The sequence below is a fragment of the Rhinoderma darwinii genome, chromosome 2 (assembly GCF_050947455.1).
Source record: "Rhinoderma darwinii isolate aRhiDar2 chromosome 2, aRhiDar2.hap1, whole genome shotgun sequence".
Taxonomy (NCBI): Eukaryota; Metazoa; Chordata; class Amphibia; order Anura; family Rhinodermatidae; genus Rhinoderma; species Rhinoderma darwinii.
In genome coordinates this window covers 404,777,532-404,795,159 of record NC_134688.1, presented here as the reverse complement: position 1 = coordinate 404,795,159, position 17,628 = coordinate 404,777,532, and the positions used below count along the sequence as shown (strand labels likewise).

The 17,628-nt window shown below is 46.8% G+C and overlaps 1 protein-coding gene across 2 annotated transcripts in view; it reads right to left on the bottom strand.

Annotated features, from left to right (window-relative positions):
- Positions 1-17,628, bottom strand: part of LIMK1 (LIM domain kinase 1) — a 103,883-nt gene that overhangs the window by 14,177 nt on the left and 72,078 nt on the right. For both annotated transcript variants that reach the window (XM_075854116.1, XM_075854117.1), the window contains 2 exons: positions 16,856-16,942; positions 12,621-12,752 (listed from right to left, as the gene is read on the bottom strand). In XM_075854116.1, coding sequence (XP_075710231.1) covers positions 12,621-12,752; positions 16,856-16,942 — 219 coding nt within the window. The remainder of the gene's footprint in view (positions 1-12,620; positions 12,753-16,855; positions 16,943-17,628) is intronic.

The window sequence follows — 17,628 nt, the reverse complement described above, 5'->3', positions numbered from 1 at the left end:
AGCAACAATTTTGTGGGGTATAACTATCTGTCTTATAAGCAGATACATATAAATTTAGAAAAATGCTATTTTTTGCAATTTTTCGCTAAATTTTGGTGTTTTTCACAATTAAATACTTAATGTATTGAGCAAATTTTGCCAGTAACATAAAGTCCAATGTGTCACGAGAAAACAGTCTCAGAATCGCTTGGATAGGTAAAAGCATTCCGACGTTATTACCACATAAAGTGAAACATGTCAGATTTGAAAAAATTGGCTGTGTCCTGAAGGCCAAAACAGGCTGTGTCTTGAAGGGGTTAAAGGGGTTTTCCAGCCACTAAAAATGTATAGCCTATCCTCAGGATAGGCCATCAATAGCTGATGAGTCGGGGTCCGACTTTCGGGACCCCCGTCTATCAGCTGTTTTGAAGGGGCCGCAGCGCAGTGTAAATCTTTGACACACATTTAGCGGCGATTCACAGGTATTGCAGCCTTATCTCCCATTCACTTCAATGGGAGAAGAAAGCGGACGCTAAATGCGCGTCGACGATTCACAGTGAACAAGAAGATATGAAGGGGAAGCAGCGCTCGTACGAGCAATGCACCCCTTCAAAACAGCTGATCGGCGGGGGTCCCGAAAGTCGGACCCCGACCCATCAGCTATTGATGGCCTATCCTGAGGATAGGCTATAAATTTTTAGTGGATGGAAAACCCCTTTAAACCCCTCTATGTAAAAATTTGTCATTTAACAGGTTCCCGACCGCTGGCCGTAAATATACGGCCAGCGGTCAGGGTCTCTAAAGTCCGCCGTATAGACTATTTACGGCGGCACTTCAGAGACTGTGCACGCGCGATCGCGTGCACATAGCTCTGTGCCCTGGCTGTTGCTAACAGCCATGGGCACTGGGCAGAATGTCAGGGGTCAATCTTTTGGCCCCTGAACATGTGATCGCTGTGACAACCAATCACAGCGATCACATGCATTTCTGCATAGAAAACAGTGTGCACGCGATCGCATGCACACAGCCCTGTGCCCACGCTGTTACCAACAGCTCTGGGCACTGGGCAGAGTATCAGGGACCAATCTGATGGTCCCTGATCATGTGGTCGCTGTGAAAACCTATCACAGCGACCACATTTGTTTTATTTTGACTTTTCTGGCAGTAAATCTCCTGCCTCTTTTCTTCTCCTCAAACATTGTTTCAGTTTGAGGAGAAGAAGAGACTCGGGAGAATTGCTGCCAGAAGATTACAGTTACAGTTACACAAAAAATACAGTTACACTCTAAAACATTCTCTGTATAGATAGATTTCTATCTATCTATACAATCTATCTATTCATCTATCTTTTTTTCTATCTATCTACCTTTCTACCTTTTATTCTATTAGAATAGGCAGGTAGGGAGTATATAATTATATATATATCCACATATATATAATATATATAGCAATAGCGGTTTATTTTTTTGTTAGCGGTAGTGTAGATATATATAGCAGTTAGTTTGTGTGTTTTATATAAAAAAAAAAAATTATTTGTTTAGTTAGTGTTAGTGTTAGTTACGTTATGGCGAGGAAGTTGTTTAGCGCCGAGGAGGCATACGCCATGCTGTGGTCTGAGTCGGAGACCGCATCAGAGATGGCGTCCGAGATGGAACCTGTTTTAGGTAGTGACGATGACAGCGTCACTTCAGGTTCATCTTCAGGGGACGTTGTCCCTGATGCAGTTGAAACTGCAGAACTTGAAAGTGCAGGGCCAAGTAGCGCTGTAGCACGGGACAGCCTGGTCCCTTCAGTCCAGGCTCTTGTATGGGCACCTGCCCCATCTTTTGGGCCTAGAATCCACGGATTTACTGCCACTCCTGGCATAACCGTGGACAATACAAATTTTGTCCAAATGGATTACTTCCATTTATTTATAACGGACGACATCCTAAATCAGATTGTCCACGAAACAAATTTATATGCCACTCAATATATAAGGCAGAAACCTTCATCCACCCATGCCAGAGATTGGACGCCCACCAATTTGCTGGAATTAAAAAAATTTTTGGGGCTCACCCTAAATATGGGTATTGTCAAAAAGCCCTCCATTAGGTCTTACTGGTCAACAAGACCCGCCCAAGCCACCCCAGTATATTCTGCAGTAATGCCCAGGTCTCGTTATGAGACAATAATGAGGTTCCTCCACTTCAATGACAACGCACAGGCCCCCCCAAGTACCGATGCAAACCGGGATCGGTTGTTCAAAATAAGACCGCTAATAAATTCCCTGAATAATTTATTTCTGCAACTCTACACCCCTGAGCAGAATGTAAGTGTGGACGAATCCCTCCTCAACTTTCATGGCAGACTTAGCTTTCGCCAATATCTACCTTCAAAAAGGGCAAGATATGGCGTTAAGCTCTACAAATTGTGTGAAAGCGGGTCAGGATATACCACCGCCTTCATGACCTGCCTAGGTAGAGTCGTGTGTTAACCTTAAACCATACTATCCCCCACCCCCATTTAGTAACGACACATGACACCGAGGTTGGATGTGAAATGGCCACAGCAGCCGTTTATTAATTTCACAGTTTTATAAAAACAATTTAAATCCGAAACATTCGGATAACTAGTTAGGAATCCACCAGAGAATTCCTCCTAATAATTCACATGACCCAACATGGGTCAGAATCATAAATAACAATTAAACGTTAACATTAACCCGAGCAGAGGAAGTCCTTGAAGCCCCTTCAGATGTTCCTTTCAAGAACACACCGAATTAGCCATCTGCAAACCACTAATTACCTCCAGCCGTAAACCAGCTCGGAAGCACCGTTCACCTCTGCAGATGGCTCCAACCACTAGAAGTCCACTTCAAGGGGATAACACCCGTTGAAGCCCTCAAGTGATATACCGACCACTAGAAGTCCACTTCAAAGGGATAACACCCGATGAAGCCTTCAAGTGACATACCTTCTACCAGAAGACCACTTCAAAGGGATAACACCCGATGAAGTCTTCAACCATGTACCTTTTTTGGGGGACGCATACCCCCGATGCGACCCCCCCACCATTTTGTACTGACTGGCCTCAAGGACTCCCCCCGCCAGCTGCCATGACAACAGAACCTACTCCGGAAAAAAGAAAAACATGTTAAATAAACACACAAAATAAAACACAACGCTCATATACGGACGTACAGAAGACCTAAGGAGTAACAAAACAAGGGTGGGAGGGTGGGAGCTTTGCTTCTTGTGTATTACTCCTCCCGCTGCTTCCGGCTCAATGCCGAGAAACAGCGGGAAGCGCAGTAACGGCCCCCCCGTCCCCCCTAGCTCCTCCCCGTCCCTCCTTCAGCTCCTTCACCTTTCCCTCACCTCTTAACATTAACCCTTTCCCTACCAGGACGGTCATGTCGGCTTCCCTCAAGCCTGCAGCTGCGTCCAGCCTCTTCTTGACCTGCCTAGGTAGAGTCGTGTGTTAACCTTAAACCATACTATCCCCCACCCCCATTTAGTAACGACACATGACACCGAGGTTGGATGTGAAATGGCCACAGCAGCCGTTTATTAATTTCACAGTTTTATAAAAACAATTTAAATCCGAAACATTCGGATAACTAGTTAGGAATCCACCAGAGAATTCCTCCTAATAATTCACATGACCCAACATGGGTCAGAATCATAAATAACAATTAAACGTTAACATTAACCCGAGCAGAGGAAGTCCTTGAAGCCCCTTCAGATGTTCCTTTCAAGAACACACCGAATTAGCCATCTGCAAACCACTAATTACCTCCAGCCGTAAACCAGCTCGGAAGCACCGTTCACCTCTGCAGATGGCTCCAACCACTAGAAGTCCACTTCAAGGGGATAACACCCGTTGAAGCCCTCAAGTGATATACCGACCACTAGAAGTCCACTTCAAAGGGATAACACCCGATGAAGCCTTCAAGTGACATACCTTCTACCAGAAGACCACTTCAAAGGGATAACACCCGATGAAGTCTTCAACCATGTACCTTTTTTGGGGGACGCATACCCCCGATGCGACCCCCCCACCATTTTGTACTGACTGGCCTCAAGGACTCCCCCCGCCACCGCGAAACAGGCCTTGACCACCTTAAGCCTGTGAGTTCCTCCACACCACCACCGCCCTTTCTATGCCTTCTGCTATAGCCAAGCTCCAAATATCAATGCCAACCTCGGTCAGATGAACCCCGTCACTCCTCCAGAAATTCCCCAATCCTGACTCCAAATCCCTATGCCTCACGCAAATGCCCCCGTTCTTTGCCACAAAACGGGACACCGCCCGGTTAACTTTTATCCGAGCTTTATTGACTCTCTCCACCGATCTAGCTAACCGCCAATGCTTCCTTGGGACTATGTCCGACCACACTACCACCAACTTGGGATAAGATACCCACAAACACAACAAATCATGTTTGATATCCCGCACCAACTCACGAAAAGGGCGGACTCCTAAGTCATTCCCACCCACGTGCAACACTAAAACCTCCGGAACCCTATCAAGCCGCACATATGTCTGGAATTCCGCCAACACCCTGTTCCACGACATACCTCTAAACCCCAGCCAATGCACAACCGCATCCTGTCGCGGAATGCGCAACTGGCGACCATCCGGGCGGACGTCCGCCCTCAAAGCCCCCCAGTGCACGTACGAATGACCCATCAACCACACCAGACAAGGAGGCGAATCTGAAACGGAAAACACAGTTAGGCACCACCATATAACATTTGCAAGCATAAACAACAAAATTACAACATATGGGGGCGGACATAGGACTTAAACCTTTTTGACTCCCAACGACCAATACGCCTCACCCCCTCATCATCCAACCCCCAGCGCCCTGCTTCCGTTGCTGCGCCAATCCGGAAGGAATGAGATGAATATGAGCCTGCCGCAACCCCAACCGCCGTCAAACATTTTTTAAAAACAGCTCCAAACTGAAACCTGGACAAGAACGACCCGTCCACATGACGTAACAAAGGCAAATCTGGAGACCCCCTGTTTTTTGTAAAACCCCGCATGCACTCTACTGGGCACATGACCGACCCCGGGAGAGCGAACAAAACTATCAGTTTTCCCTTCCCTAATTGGTCAGTTTTTGATCTACGCAACCATACCTCCAACCGATCTGCAAAAAGGCTCACCTCCCCAGATCTCAGCCCCCCTGCCTGTTTAGTACTTGGCGACACCAACTCACCTATTCTAAATGCTCCGAAGAACGCCAACGAGAAAGCCAACCGAAACAAATCCATTTCATCTGAAGAACGACATACCGATGCCAATGAACCGCCCAACAAGCCCAGCAAAGCAAACGACACCGGCCTTCTACTATCCGCCTCCACCCTACCTCTGCGCAACCCCTTCAAAGCCTGCGATACCAGAAATTCCTTCGATACATCCCGCAAGCCCCGCAACTTAAGCCCAAACGCCACCGCGGATATAAACCGGTTCACCTTCGCTACTGAAAACCCCCCCTCCCAGGCATCCCCTAACCAATACAAAAGTGCCACCAACCTGTCTCTATCCGTATTAACATCACCCAACTCTCTTACCCACTCCTCCCACTGCCTCCAACAAGCAGCATAAGCCCTCCACGTCGTGCGCGCCAAAGACCTTTGTAACAGCTGCTCTACGGGACCGATACCAGATCCCATAGATGATCCGGACACGCCAAACCGAGACGTTCCGCTCCCGGGGCCAATTGCCGAAACCGGTCCCACTGCGAGCGAGAAAGAGCATCAGCAACACAATTCCGTACACCCGGGACATGCACCGCCACCACCCACGCGTTCAGCGACAAACACACCAACACTAAATGTCGCAACAATTGAACTACCGGAGGAGAGGACGCCGTGATGTTATTAATGGCAAGCACCACCCCCATGTTGTCGCAGTAAAAACGGACCTTCTTATCCCTGAGCCTGTCCCCCCAAATGGTAGCCGCCACCACGATGGGAAACAGCTCGAGCAGGGCCAGATTCCGCGTCAATCCACTGGACACCCAGCTAGCCGGCCATTGACCTGCGCACCACGGACCTCCCCCGTAAGCTCCAAAGCCACCCGCCCCAGCCGCATCCGTGAAAATATTCAGATCACTCGTATCCTGCGCTGGGGCCATCCATAGCGAGCGACCATTGTACTGGCCCAAGAAGTCATCCCAAACCTGAAGATCAGCTCGGTGCTCCTCCTTGAGCCTCACAAAATGATGCGGCGCCCGCACTCCCGCCGTTGCCGCCGCCAACCTTCTACCAAACACCCTCCCCATCGGCATAATCCGGCAGGCGAAATTCAACTTCCCCAGCAGCGACTGAAGCTCCCTCAGCGACATTTTCTTCCTTCTACAAGCCCGTCGCACCTCCAGCCTCAAAGCACCCAACTTATCCGCCGGGAGCCGACACTCCATTGCCACCGAGTCAATTTCGATTCCCAAGAAACAAATCGTCGCTACCGGGCCCTCCGTTTTTTCCGGCGCCAAAGGGATCCCAAAATCCCTCGCCACCTTCTGCAGGGCATGAAGCAAGTTACCGCAAACCGGCGAACCCCCCGGGCCAACGCACAAAAAATCATCTAAGTAATGGATCAACGAATCGACCCCGGATACTCCCCTCGTTACCCACTCCACGAAGCTACTAAACGCCTCGAAGTATGCACAAGAAAGAGAACACCCCATCGGAAGGCACCGATCCACGTAAAAGGCCCCCATTCCAAAAACAACCCAACAGCCGTTGGCTTTCTGGATGCACCGGCAACAACCTGAACGCCGCCTCGATGTCGGTTTTTGCTAGCAGCGCCCCCGGACCCGCAGCCCGCACTAACCCCACCGCCTTATCGAACGAGGTATAAACTACGGAACACAACTCGTGATCAATCCCGTCATTTACCGACGAACCTTTGGGATACGATAAATGTTGAATCAAACGAAACTTTCCGGGCTCGCGTTTAGGGACAATACCCAAAGGGGACACAACTAAATCTTTCACCGGCGACTCCACAAATGGCCCCGACATGCGCCCCAACGAAACTTCTTTTAACAACTTTTCCGACACGACTTCCGCATGCAAGTAAGCCGATTTTAAATTTCTCCGTGTAACCGGAACCTCATAAGGAGGCGGAGGAATAACAAAACCAACACTAAACCCTTCATAAAGCAACTTAGCTGCCGCCCTATCCGGATACTCATTTAGATAAGGGGCCATCCTTTCCACCCTCACCGGCGACACCCCCTTGACCAGCCCCGTGCTGGTTCCCGGACCTCTTTTTCCGCAGACATTTTGCCGCCCCGTGTGATGCCCCATTACACTCGGAGCACACGTGCTTGAACTTGCACGTGGCCCCGAACTTGCACTGGCCTTCATTGAATTGCCAGCAAAACCCCGCCTTTCCCCCGCCGCTTGGTCCACTCTGACTAGTCTGGCCTCCCTGGCCACCGCTCCCGGGAAAGGGCTGCCTAACCGGAGCCGTAACCCGTAACCAGAGAGCAATATCCTTCTGGTCCCACCGAATCGCCGGCCGAACCGCCTTCCGCTGACGGAATTGCTCATCATATCGCAGCCACGCCTGACCCCCATACGCCCTATGAGCCTCCCCAATAGCATCAAAATAACAAAATAACGCCGAACAATTCTCCGGCGCCTTTTCCCCTATCACACTAGCCAATATGGCGAACGCCTGCGACCAATTAACGAACGTCTGCGGGATAAGCCTATACCGCCGCCGTTCCTCCTCGTCCTTTTTACTCTCATCCCGCTTGCTCTTATCCAAATTGAATTTAGCCAGCGGCAAGAGAGAAAAAATTTCAACATATTCATCTTTCCAGATCCGATCACGCACCTCCTGCTTTAAATGCGCCCCCAACGGACCCTCAAAACAAACATACACCTCCCCCCGAGCACGATCGTCCATGCGCACTCGATCGCCGTCCTTCTGTGCCTCAGTCTGCACCGACACCGCGACCGCCTCTCTAACCGCCACCACAGGACGCGCCTGCAACGATCCCACTTCCCTGGGGCCTTCCCAAACTACCGCAGGGGACACTTCCGTTACTACCGGCGCCGCGGCCCTATCCAGGCGCCCCACCAGCTCCCGTAAGCAACCCACTAAATCTGCCAAACCCGCTCCGTCGCGTCCGCCCGCGCCACTACCGGCCCCCGATGCTATGCTAGCAGCCCCCCCGCCGACACCCGACATAAAAATCGCTGGATAAGACAATAATGGAGTTATACACTCACCGGGCTGCACAGGCGCTGTGTTCCCGTCAGCCGGACCATCCTGACCTCGACGATAGACGTCCAGTTCACCTTCCTCCAGTTCTTCTCTCGCCGACGACTGTCCCTCCCAACGACCTCTTCGGAAAGGGGATGAGGACGCGCTGACCGATGGGCCGGCAACCTGCCGCCCGACCGCCGGGACCCAGACTTCCGACCGGACCTGTTGCCTCGACGTCGCTGCAGATCTAGTCGTCCGTCTAGACGATCCTGACGAAGCCTGCCCCCTGGCCGGAACATCACCATGCGGGGCGGCCGTACCTTGCTCTCGACATCTTCCATCTGATGGGGGAGGGGTGACAGGGAGCCCGGCCTGCGACTCCCTGCTTACCGCCGGACCCCGTCGCGGCCTGGGATTCCTGCCAGGACGCAGGGCCTGGGAAGGGGCGGTCCTCCCAGCTGCCTGGCCTGCAGCGTCCGGGATCGGGCTCCCTCTGCGACGCCGTGTCCGCGGGACTACCTCCGGACTCAGGCGCTCTGGAGGTCGGGACCGCCGAGAGGGACGGGTCGACACAGCCTGCATCGCCGTCACCCCTGCTACCGCTCTCTGCCTGCCCAGCGCAGGAGCGGTTGTTGCCGACTCCCCCCCCGCCGCCATAGCCATGCTCGTAGGGGGGCCGGGGGAGGGGAGCCTGTCCCTTACAACCGACCCCGAACGCCGTGCCCGACGTGGCGAAACGGCGTCCGGGATCCGCGTTAATGCAGCCACGGTCTCCTCCAGCCATCCGGGACCGTGGTGCACAGCAGCGGCACGCAGCCGCTCTAAAATCAGGGCCTCTGCCATACTAAAAAGCCGGGCAACGGGGAGCTTTGCTTCTTGTGTATTACTCCTCCCGCTGCTTCCGGCTCAATGCCGAGAAACAGCGGGAAGCGCAGTAACGGCCCCCCCGTCCCCCCTAGCTCCTCCCCGTCCCTCCTTCAGCTCCTTCACCTTTCCCTCACCTCTTAACATTAACCCTTTCCCTACCAGGACGGTCATGTCGGCTTCCCTCAAGCCTGCAGCTGCGTCCAGCCTCTTCTGGATTTATGAAGGGCGGGACCGCACAATAAATGTTCCTGGATGCCCCCCTGATCTTTCCACCAGCAGTAAGATCGTGTGGGAGATAATGCAGCCTCTGCTTCACAAGGGGTACCACCTGTACTGTGATAATTTTTATTCCAGTGTGCCCCTGTTTAGGCATTTGCATGCTGCAAAGACTGGGGCATGTGGTACCATGCGCAAAAACAGAATTGGTTTTCCACAGCAATTAGTGGGGAAGCGCATGGTAAAGGGGGACTCCTGTGCTTATGCATCTGAAGAATTGCTGGCGGTCAAGTTCAGGGATCGCAAAGATGTGTATGTGCTAAGCACGATTCATACCGTAGGAACAGTGGCAGTGAGGGAAAGGGGGGCAACATCGGACAAGCACAAACCAGTGAGCGTGTCCGAATATAACAAGTACATGGGGGGGGTGGATTTAAGCGACCAGGTTTTACAGCCCTATTTAGTAAAACGCAAAACTAAAACCTGGTACAAAAAAGTGGCCATTTATTTGTTACAGGTGGCCATCCACAACTCATTTGTGCTCTACAAAAAAAACAGAGGCAGAGACACATACCTGGATTTCCAGGAAAAAATTATTGAAGGCCTCATTTTTGATGTTCAGGACACCCGAGAATGCCCCCAGTCTGAGGATGTCACGCGACTGACTGAAAGACACTTCATCAGTCGGATTCCCCCAACACCAACCAGAAGCAACCCCCAGAAAAAGTGCCGCGTCTGCAGAAAAGACGGGCACCGCAAAGATTCCCGATATTTCTGTCCCTCATGTCCCTCACAACCAGGCCTGTGCATTGAGCCATGTTTTAAAAAATACCACACTGTTCTGAATTATTAGATTTTAGTTAATTCGTTGAAAATATATTTGCCCTACATTACGTTTTTATTTTTCCCCTGATTTTACTCCAAGGGTGAGGGAGGGAATGGGTGGGTGGGGGGTGGATGTCATGTTTGCATATTCTCTAAAGTTCATCTGCTGGAGAGCTCCATTTGCATAAACCTGCAATTTCTTATTTTAGAAAACCCAAAAAAATAAATTCCCATTATACCCCTAGATGAATATTTTGGGATTTCTGCTTCAAGAGCAGATATTTTGGACGTGTTATAGAAACTCTGTTGAGTTTTGTAAAACCAGCTTTGAAAAAAAGCGATTTGTGAAATAAGCTTCTTCTATCGTCCGCCCTCCTACATCTCTATGTGATAAATAAGACACACATATTTGGTATCCCCATGCTCAGGAGAAGTGGAAGAATGTGAAAGGAGATGAATTTTGGCCGTGGTCTATGCCGTGTGTGAAAAATGCTAGCATAAACTGACGCATTTGCTAAAAAAGTGCTGATTTTATTTTGTTCCATCTTATTCAAGAAACTTTCAGAAGAAAACTGGACTGTCTAAAAATATGATAAACCCCTTGAAGAAAACCTTGTGGGGTCTACTTGCGTGAATGAAGTAATTTATGGGGTGTTTCTAATGTTTCAGCAGCATTACACCCCCCAGAAAACAGTATGCGGCTATAAAATCAAATGCAAAATTCCTGGACCGAAAAGGCCAAAAAGCCTCCTTTTATGCCAAGCCCTGGCACATGCCCGTGAATAAAGCACACATATTTGGTATCCCCATGCACAGGAGAAGTGGAAGAATGTGAAATGCGATGAATTTTGTCCGTGGTCCATTTTGTGTGTGAAAAAGCTAGCAAGCCCTGGCACATGCCCGCACAGTGAATAAGGCACACATATTTGGTATCCCCATGTACGGGAGAAGTGAAAGAATGTGAAAGGAGATGAATTTTGGCCGTGGTCCATACCGTGTGTGAAAAATACTAGCCTAAACTGACGCATTTGCTAAAAAATAGCTGATTTTTTTTTGTTCCATCTTATTCAAGAAACTTTCAGAAGAAAACTGGACTTGCTAAAAATATGATAAACCCCTTGAAGGAAACCTTGTGGGGTCTACTTGTGCGAATGAAGTCATTTATGGGGTGATTCTAATGTTTCAGCAGCATTAGGCCCCCCAGAAAACAGTATGCGGCTATAAAATCAAGTGCAGAATTCCTGGACCGAAAAGGCCAAAAAGCCTCCTTTTATGCCAAGCCCTGGCACATGCCCGCACAGTGAATAAGGCACACATATTTGGTATCCCCATGCACGGGAGAAGTGAAAGAATGTGAAAGGAGATGAATTTTGTCCGTGGTCTATACCGTGTGTGAAAAATGCTAGCATAAACTGACGCATTTGCTAAAAAAGTGCTGATTTTTTTTTGTTCCATCTTATTCAAGAAACTTTCAGAAGAAAACTGGACTGTCTAAAAATATGATAAACCCCTTGAAGGAAACCTTGTGGGGTCTACTTGTGTGAATGAAGTCATTTATGGGGTGTTTCTAATGTTTCAGCAGCATTACGCCCCCCAGAAAACAGTATGCGGCTATAAAATCAAATGCAAAATTCCTGGACCGAAAAGGCCAAAAAGCCTCCTTTTATGCCAAGCCCTGGCACATGCCCGCACAGTGAATAAGGCACACATATTTGGTATCCCCATGCACGGGAGAAGTGGAAGAATGTGAAAGATTAATTTTGTCCGTGGTCCATACCGTGTGTGAAAAATGCTAGCATAAACTGGCGCAATTGCTAAATTCTTGAATTTTTTTCCAATTTTGCCCACTTTAGAGAAAAAAATAAAAATGATATATACTGACAAATGCCACTAAAACAAAGCCCTATCTGTCCTTTAAAAAGAGTGTAAAATTCAAAGATGAACTTTATTCACCTGCAGAGTTATAGTCATCTAAAGAAGCGCATAGCAAAATTGTGAAATTTGCTCTGGTCATTTAGCTGTAAAACAGCCTAGTCCTTAACCGGTTAATTTATGTGGAAAGTACAATATGTGCGTTCCGTTTTGGGCACCAACATACTTGAAGACCCACCTTTCAAAATCTTGTGTTTGGTCCTGTAAACCAATCATCCTTTACAATACACGGGTGTAGATAACTATTGTAAAGGGTTCTCAGCAGAATGTACCCTCAGGCTGAAAAGATTATGGGGCTCAGGCACAACTATTAAAACACAGAGTATTTTGATCTCTTCCCTTGTGATGGTCCATATTATTTTGACCTCCTAAAGTGCACAAGGCAGGATCTGGCACAAGTAAAATAACGAAATCAGGTAACTTTCTATAAATTTATGTAAACAGCAGGAATGGTGTTATAATTTGTCATCAGCATTAATAACATTTTGTGTTTTTTTAATGTACTGACAAACATCAAATCAAAATATGTAACCTCCTAGAATAAAAGCATGCCTGCTTAATGCAGAGAATTAAAAATGACGCACCATCTCCTTGATCACCTGACGCAGGGTCCCCCCAGGGATGTATTCTGTGATGAAGTTCAATCTCTTGTCCTTATAAATGATCCCTATAAACCTCAGGACATTGGGGTGCTCCAGACAACGCATTACCTTCACCTGCAGGACAATAGAAAATAAGCAATTGACAATGTATTGATACCCAAAGATGAGTACTTTGCGCAATTTTGTGTTTGTTTGTTTATTCAAGGGCGTAATTTCTATCAATCTCTAGTCATATCAAGTCAAACAGATTCATAGAAAGTTTTTATATGTGTAGGAAAATATTTTTTTTTATTGTGTACACAGTAATAAATGACAATTTAACACACTATTCCTCAACAGGACAAAGAACGACTGTGTCTCCACTATGAGGAACTCTTACACATAGCTGAGAGAGCTTTGTCTATATCAGTTATAAAGGACATACAGATGTGTCCTTCCTTACCTTTCCTCATATCTCAACATATCCTGAGATGTGTGGCGTGAGATCACCAGCTTTGAAAAAAAAAAAAACATGATTGTGTGATACTCTGTCACGAGATGTCTATGCTATATGTGCCTATGTGTGGCCACCCAGTGGTATTAATGTGTATTGCATGGTTTCAAGGATTTAGCTAGCCTGTCGCAATATTATATTGAATGTATTTTATGATTAATTTGAGTGCATAGCTAAATTCAAGCAAAGGTATGTGTGGACACATCTGTAACTAAAATGCTTTACTCTTTTAGCCTTTTACATAAGCACCCTCCGAGATGTGGCCAGATTAAGGGCGTCCATAGTACAGAGCAGTTCTTTGGGATCTCCAAGAGACCCATGTATGCATGTAGGTTTCCAATGTAGGGCTTGTACATATTACAGAACATATATACTTCTTTGTACTATACAATGTTTATACAGTGTGAGCATAAAAATATTTCTGATAATCCCCAGGATGATGTCATCAGCAGTGACAACACCACGAATGTTGGCTCTCATTATGGAGCCTTAAAATTGGCCATACCAAGCCTCTGGCATGGACTCCTGGATACACCCGTTGTGGGTGTCTGGCAGCTGTGGTTTCTGGTACTCAATTTATAGGACTATCAGCCCTAGTAAAATCATTGCCCCCGAGGTCATCACCTGTGATGTCAGCACAGGTTTTGGTGCCTTAGAGGGGACACATTAGGCATTGCCTCTGTGACATTACCAGTCCTGTGTAGACTGCACATGCAATAATGCTCTGTAGGGGAATCACCAGCTCATGTCCCTGACAACCCCTCCTCCAATGATGTCACCAAAGCAGTGACGTTGGCCCCCTGTGATGTCACACCCATGGCTTTGTCAATTGTTTTAGAGCCTTTAATTGAAACCATCACGTCTCTGATATAAGCCACTCTTATCCCATGAGTGGCTGTCCGGCAGCTGCAGGTCAGAGTGCTTAATGTATAGAGCCCGCACCACTTTCAATGTTATGGCCCACAACGCCCCCACCTGTGAAGTTACCACCAATCCTGCAACCTTAAGCCCTTGGTGACAAACTACTTACTATTACTGAAATGTCACCAAGGGGAAGTATGGAGCGCGCTCACGCGCTCCATACTCAGCGGATGACGGCTGTGTTATACACAGACACCTCACTCCAGCGCTCACTCCAGCAGGCAGAATCAAAGTTCACTTTGATTCTGCCCGTTTAACTCCTTAAATGCCGCGGTCAATCGTGAGGCATTTAGGTTGTTAGAATCAGGGGGGCGCCCCCTCAAACACGCCATCGCAGCCCCCCTCGGGGTTATCGGCCATTTACAATGGTTGTTATGGCAGCCTGGGGCCTAATAAAGGCCCCCAGGTCTGCCATATTTGTACTCCTTTGAAGCTCTGCCTCTGGCAGGGCTTCAAAGGAGACAGTCCATATAACGATATACTGCAATATATTAGTATTGCTGTATATCATGCAAGCGATGCAACGATTGCTGGTTCAAGTCTTCTAGGGGGACTAATAAAAAAAAAGGAAAAAACAGTAAAATAATTTTATTTTTTTAACTGGTTGCCGACACAGGACGAGTATGCTCGTCCTGAGCGGCGAGCACTTCGCGCATTAGGACGAGCATACTCGTCCTGTGTGACAGCAGTCTCTGCCGTCTCTGTGCGCGCGATCGAGAGCGGGGCAACGGCTGTAATACACAGCCACGGCCCCGCTCTGACAGCGGAGAGGAGAGAAACATCTTCTCTCCGCTGTTAACCCTTTGAACGCCGCGATGACAGCTGATCGCGGCGTTCAAGGAGAGGGGACTGCACATTGATCGCGTCACAGAAAATAACTGTGACGCGATCAAAGCCAACAACTCGTATGGTCAGACAGCCCAGGGTCCAGTGAAGGACCCCAGGGCTGTCTGAACATATTTCCTGTTGTTAGGGCATACTTCGGTATGCCCTAACAACTGCCTGTGTACGATCAGTAACAGGCTAATGTACTGGCATATAGATCTATGCCAGTACATTACAGTTACAAAATCAAAATCAAAATGATAAATCCCTTTATGGGATTAAAAAAAAAAGTTAAATGAATGTAAAAAAATAATAATGGTAAATAAATAAATAAAAAGTAAATAAAATACACAGAAACACAAATATTTTATAATAAATAAACTTTTTAAAATATATGTCCCAAAACATGAAATAATATAGACATATTTGGTATCGCCACGACCGTAACAACCTGTACAACAAATGTATATCATTATTTATCATGATCGGTGTATGGTGTAAAAAAATAAATATTAAAACTGCAGCAGAACTGCTTTTTTTCTGCATTTTAATCTAATAAAAAATTTATAGAAATTAAACGATAATGTATTTGTACCAAAAAATGGTACGTACATAAAGTACAACTCGTCCCGCAAAAAACAAAGTCTCATACAACTACGTCGTACAAAAAATAAAAGCGTTATGAGCGTCGGGATGCAAAGAGGGAAATTTAAAAAGAATTGCTCTGTCCTCAAGGCTAAAATTGGCCGTGTCCTTAAGGGGTTAAACATAAAAAAAAAAAATAAGTATTAAAAGTTTAAAAAACACCCGTTTTCGCATTTCTCCCCTAAAGTATTGTTAAATAAAAAAAAAAAAGCTACCATAACTGGTATCTCCGCATCCGTAAAAGTCAGAACTATCACAATATAGCATTGTTGAACCCGTTTGGTGAACTCCGTAAAAAATTTTTGATAAAACACGCAAATTGATGTTTTTTGGTTAGCTCTAAAAAAAATAAAAATAAAAAAAGTGATCAAAAAGTCGCATATACCCCAAAATGGTATCAGTAAAACTCCAGCTTGCCTTGCATAAATTAAGCCCTCACATCGCTAAATTGACAGAAAAATATAAAAGTTATGGTGACACAAAACATTTTTTTTCATTAGCAAATTGTTTTTGTTTTTTTTAAAAAGTGGTAAAACTTAAAACAAAACATATAAATTTGGTACCGCTGTAATCATATCAACATGTAGAATAAGGTGCACATGTAGTTTTTACCGCCTGATGCACGCCGTAAAATCAAAAGCCCCCAAAACATGGCATAATCGCAGTTTTTTTTCCCATTTCACCCCACAACTTTTCAGCTTCCCAGTACATTATGCGATACAATAAATGGTGCCATGACAAACTACACCTTGTCAGGCAAAAAAACAAGCCCTCATACGGCTATGTCGATGAAGAAATAAAAAAGTTATGGCTTTTGGAAGAAGGGGAGCAAAAAACAAAAATGAAAAAACTGAAATTGGGGATAAAGAGGACATGTCATGCAATGTCACTGACACTTTATTATGACATCATCACCCCTAATGGGGAGTCTATAGCCTATGTCCCTTACACCTTACTCCTCTGATGAGGTTACTAGTTATGACTACGGCCCCTATATATTGGCAAGTCCCTGATACCATCCATTATAGAGCCTTAAAAAGCACATTCCATGCCTTCAGCATTAGCCAACCCTGTTCCCGGGTGAAACCACCGTGGTTGTCTGGTGCACTGGAGCGAATGAAAAGTTTCTAGTAGGCAGTTAAGGGGGCCCAGTGATGATCTGACCCTGCTCCTAGACATTGGAAAAGATATTCCTTTTCACATAGGGTGTTGAGGTGAACTGATCAACTAAAGTTGCATGCAGAATGAAATAATATAGGGAGTAAATTGTTTCAGGTCTATTTTATGGTGGTGCAATTGCCGGTGAGGAACATAACACATAGAAAACACTTGCCTCTTTCAGAAAGGTTCTTTGGGTTTCTTCATCAAATCTGATTAACTCCTTCATCACCATCACTTCACCAGTGACACGATGTGTAACCTGACAACAGAAATAATCAGCCCATGTCATCACACTAAATTTAGAGAAGCAAGAGAAACATATAAACAATGGGGCAGATTTATCAATGTATTAACTTCCGTTTTCTAGTATAAATCCAATTAAATATATGATGTTCGGACCACGAGGAACGTTGCAGTCACATCACGGGGGACACACTGGCGCACCACAGGTATAGTGCACCAGTATTATTTGTATTTGTTAATATCCCATTTGCCATATACCAAATAGCCTGGCATTTCTAGAGAATACACATTTAAGATAAGCATATTCAGACCATATCACATCTCATAAGGATTGAGAGAGCTGCTTGTGGTGCCAAAAATTTCATCCAGAAAATGTAACATCTTAGTACTTATTAAACTGATAGATAGGATGGAGCTCGTCTGCATAGGATGGAGCTTGTCTGCATACGACGGGGCTTGCCTGCATAGGATGGGGCTTGCCTGCATAGGATGGGGCTTGCCTGCATAGGATTGGGGTTGCCTGCATAGGATTGGGGTTGCCTGCATAGGATTGGGGTTGCCTGCATAGGATTGGGTTTGACTGCATAGGATTGGGGTTGCCTGCATAGGATTGGGGTTGCCTGCATAGGATGGAGCTTGTCTGCATACGACGGGGCTTGCCTGCATAGGATGGGGCTTGCCTGCATAGGATGGGGCTTGCCT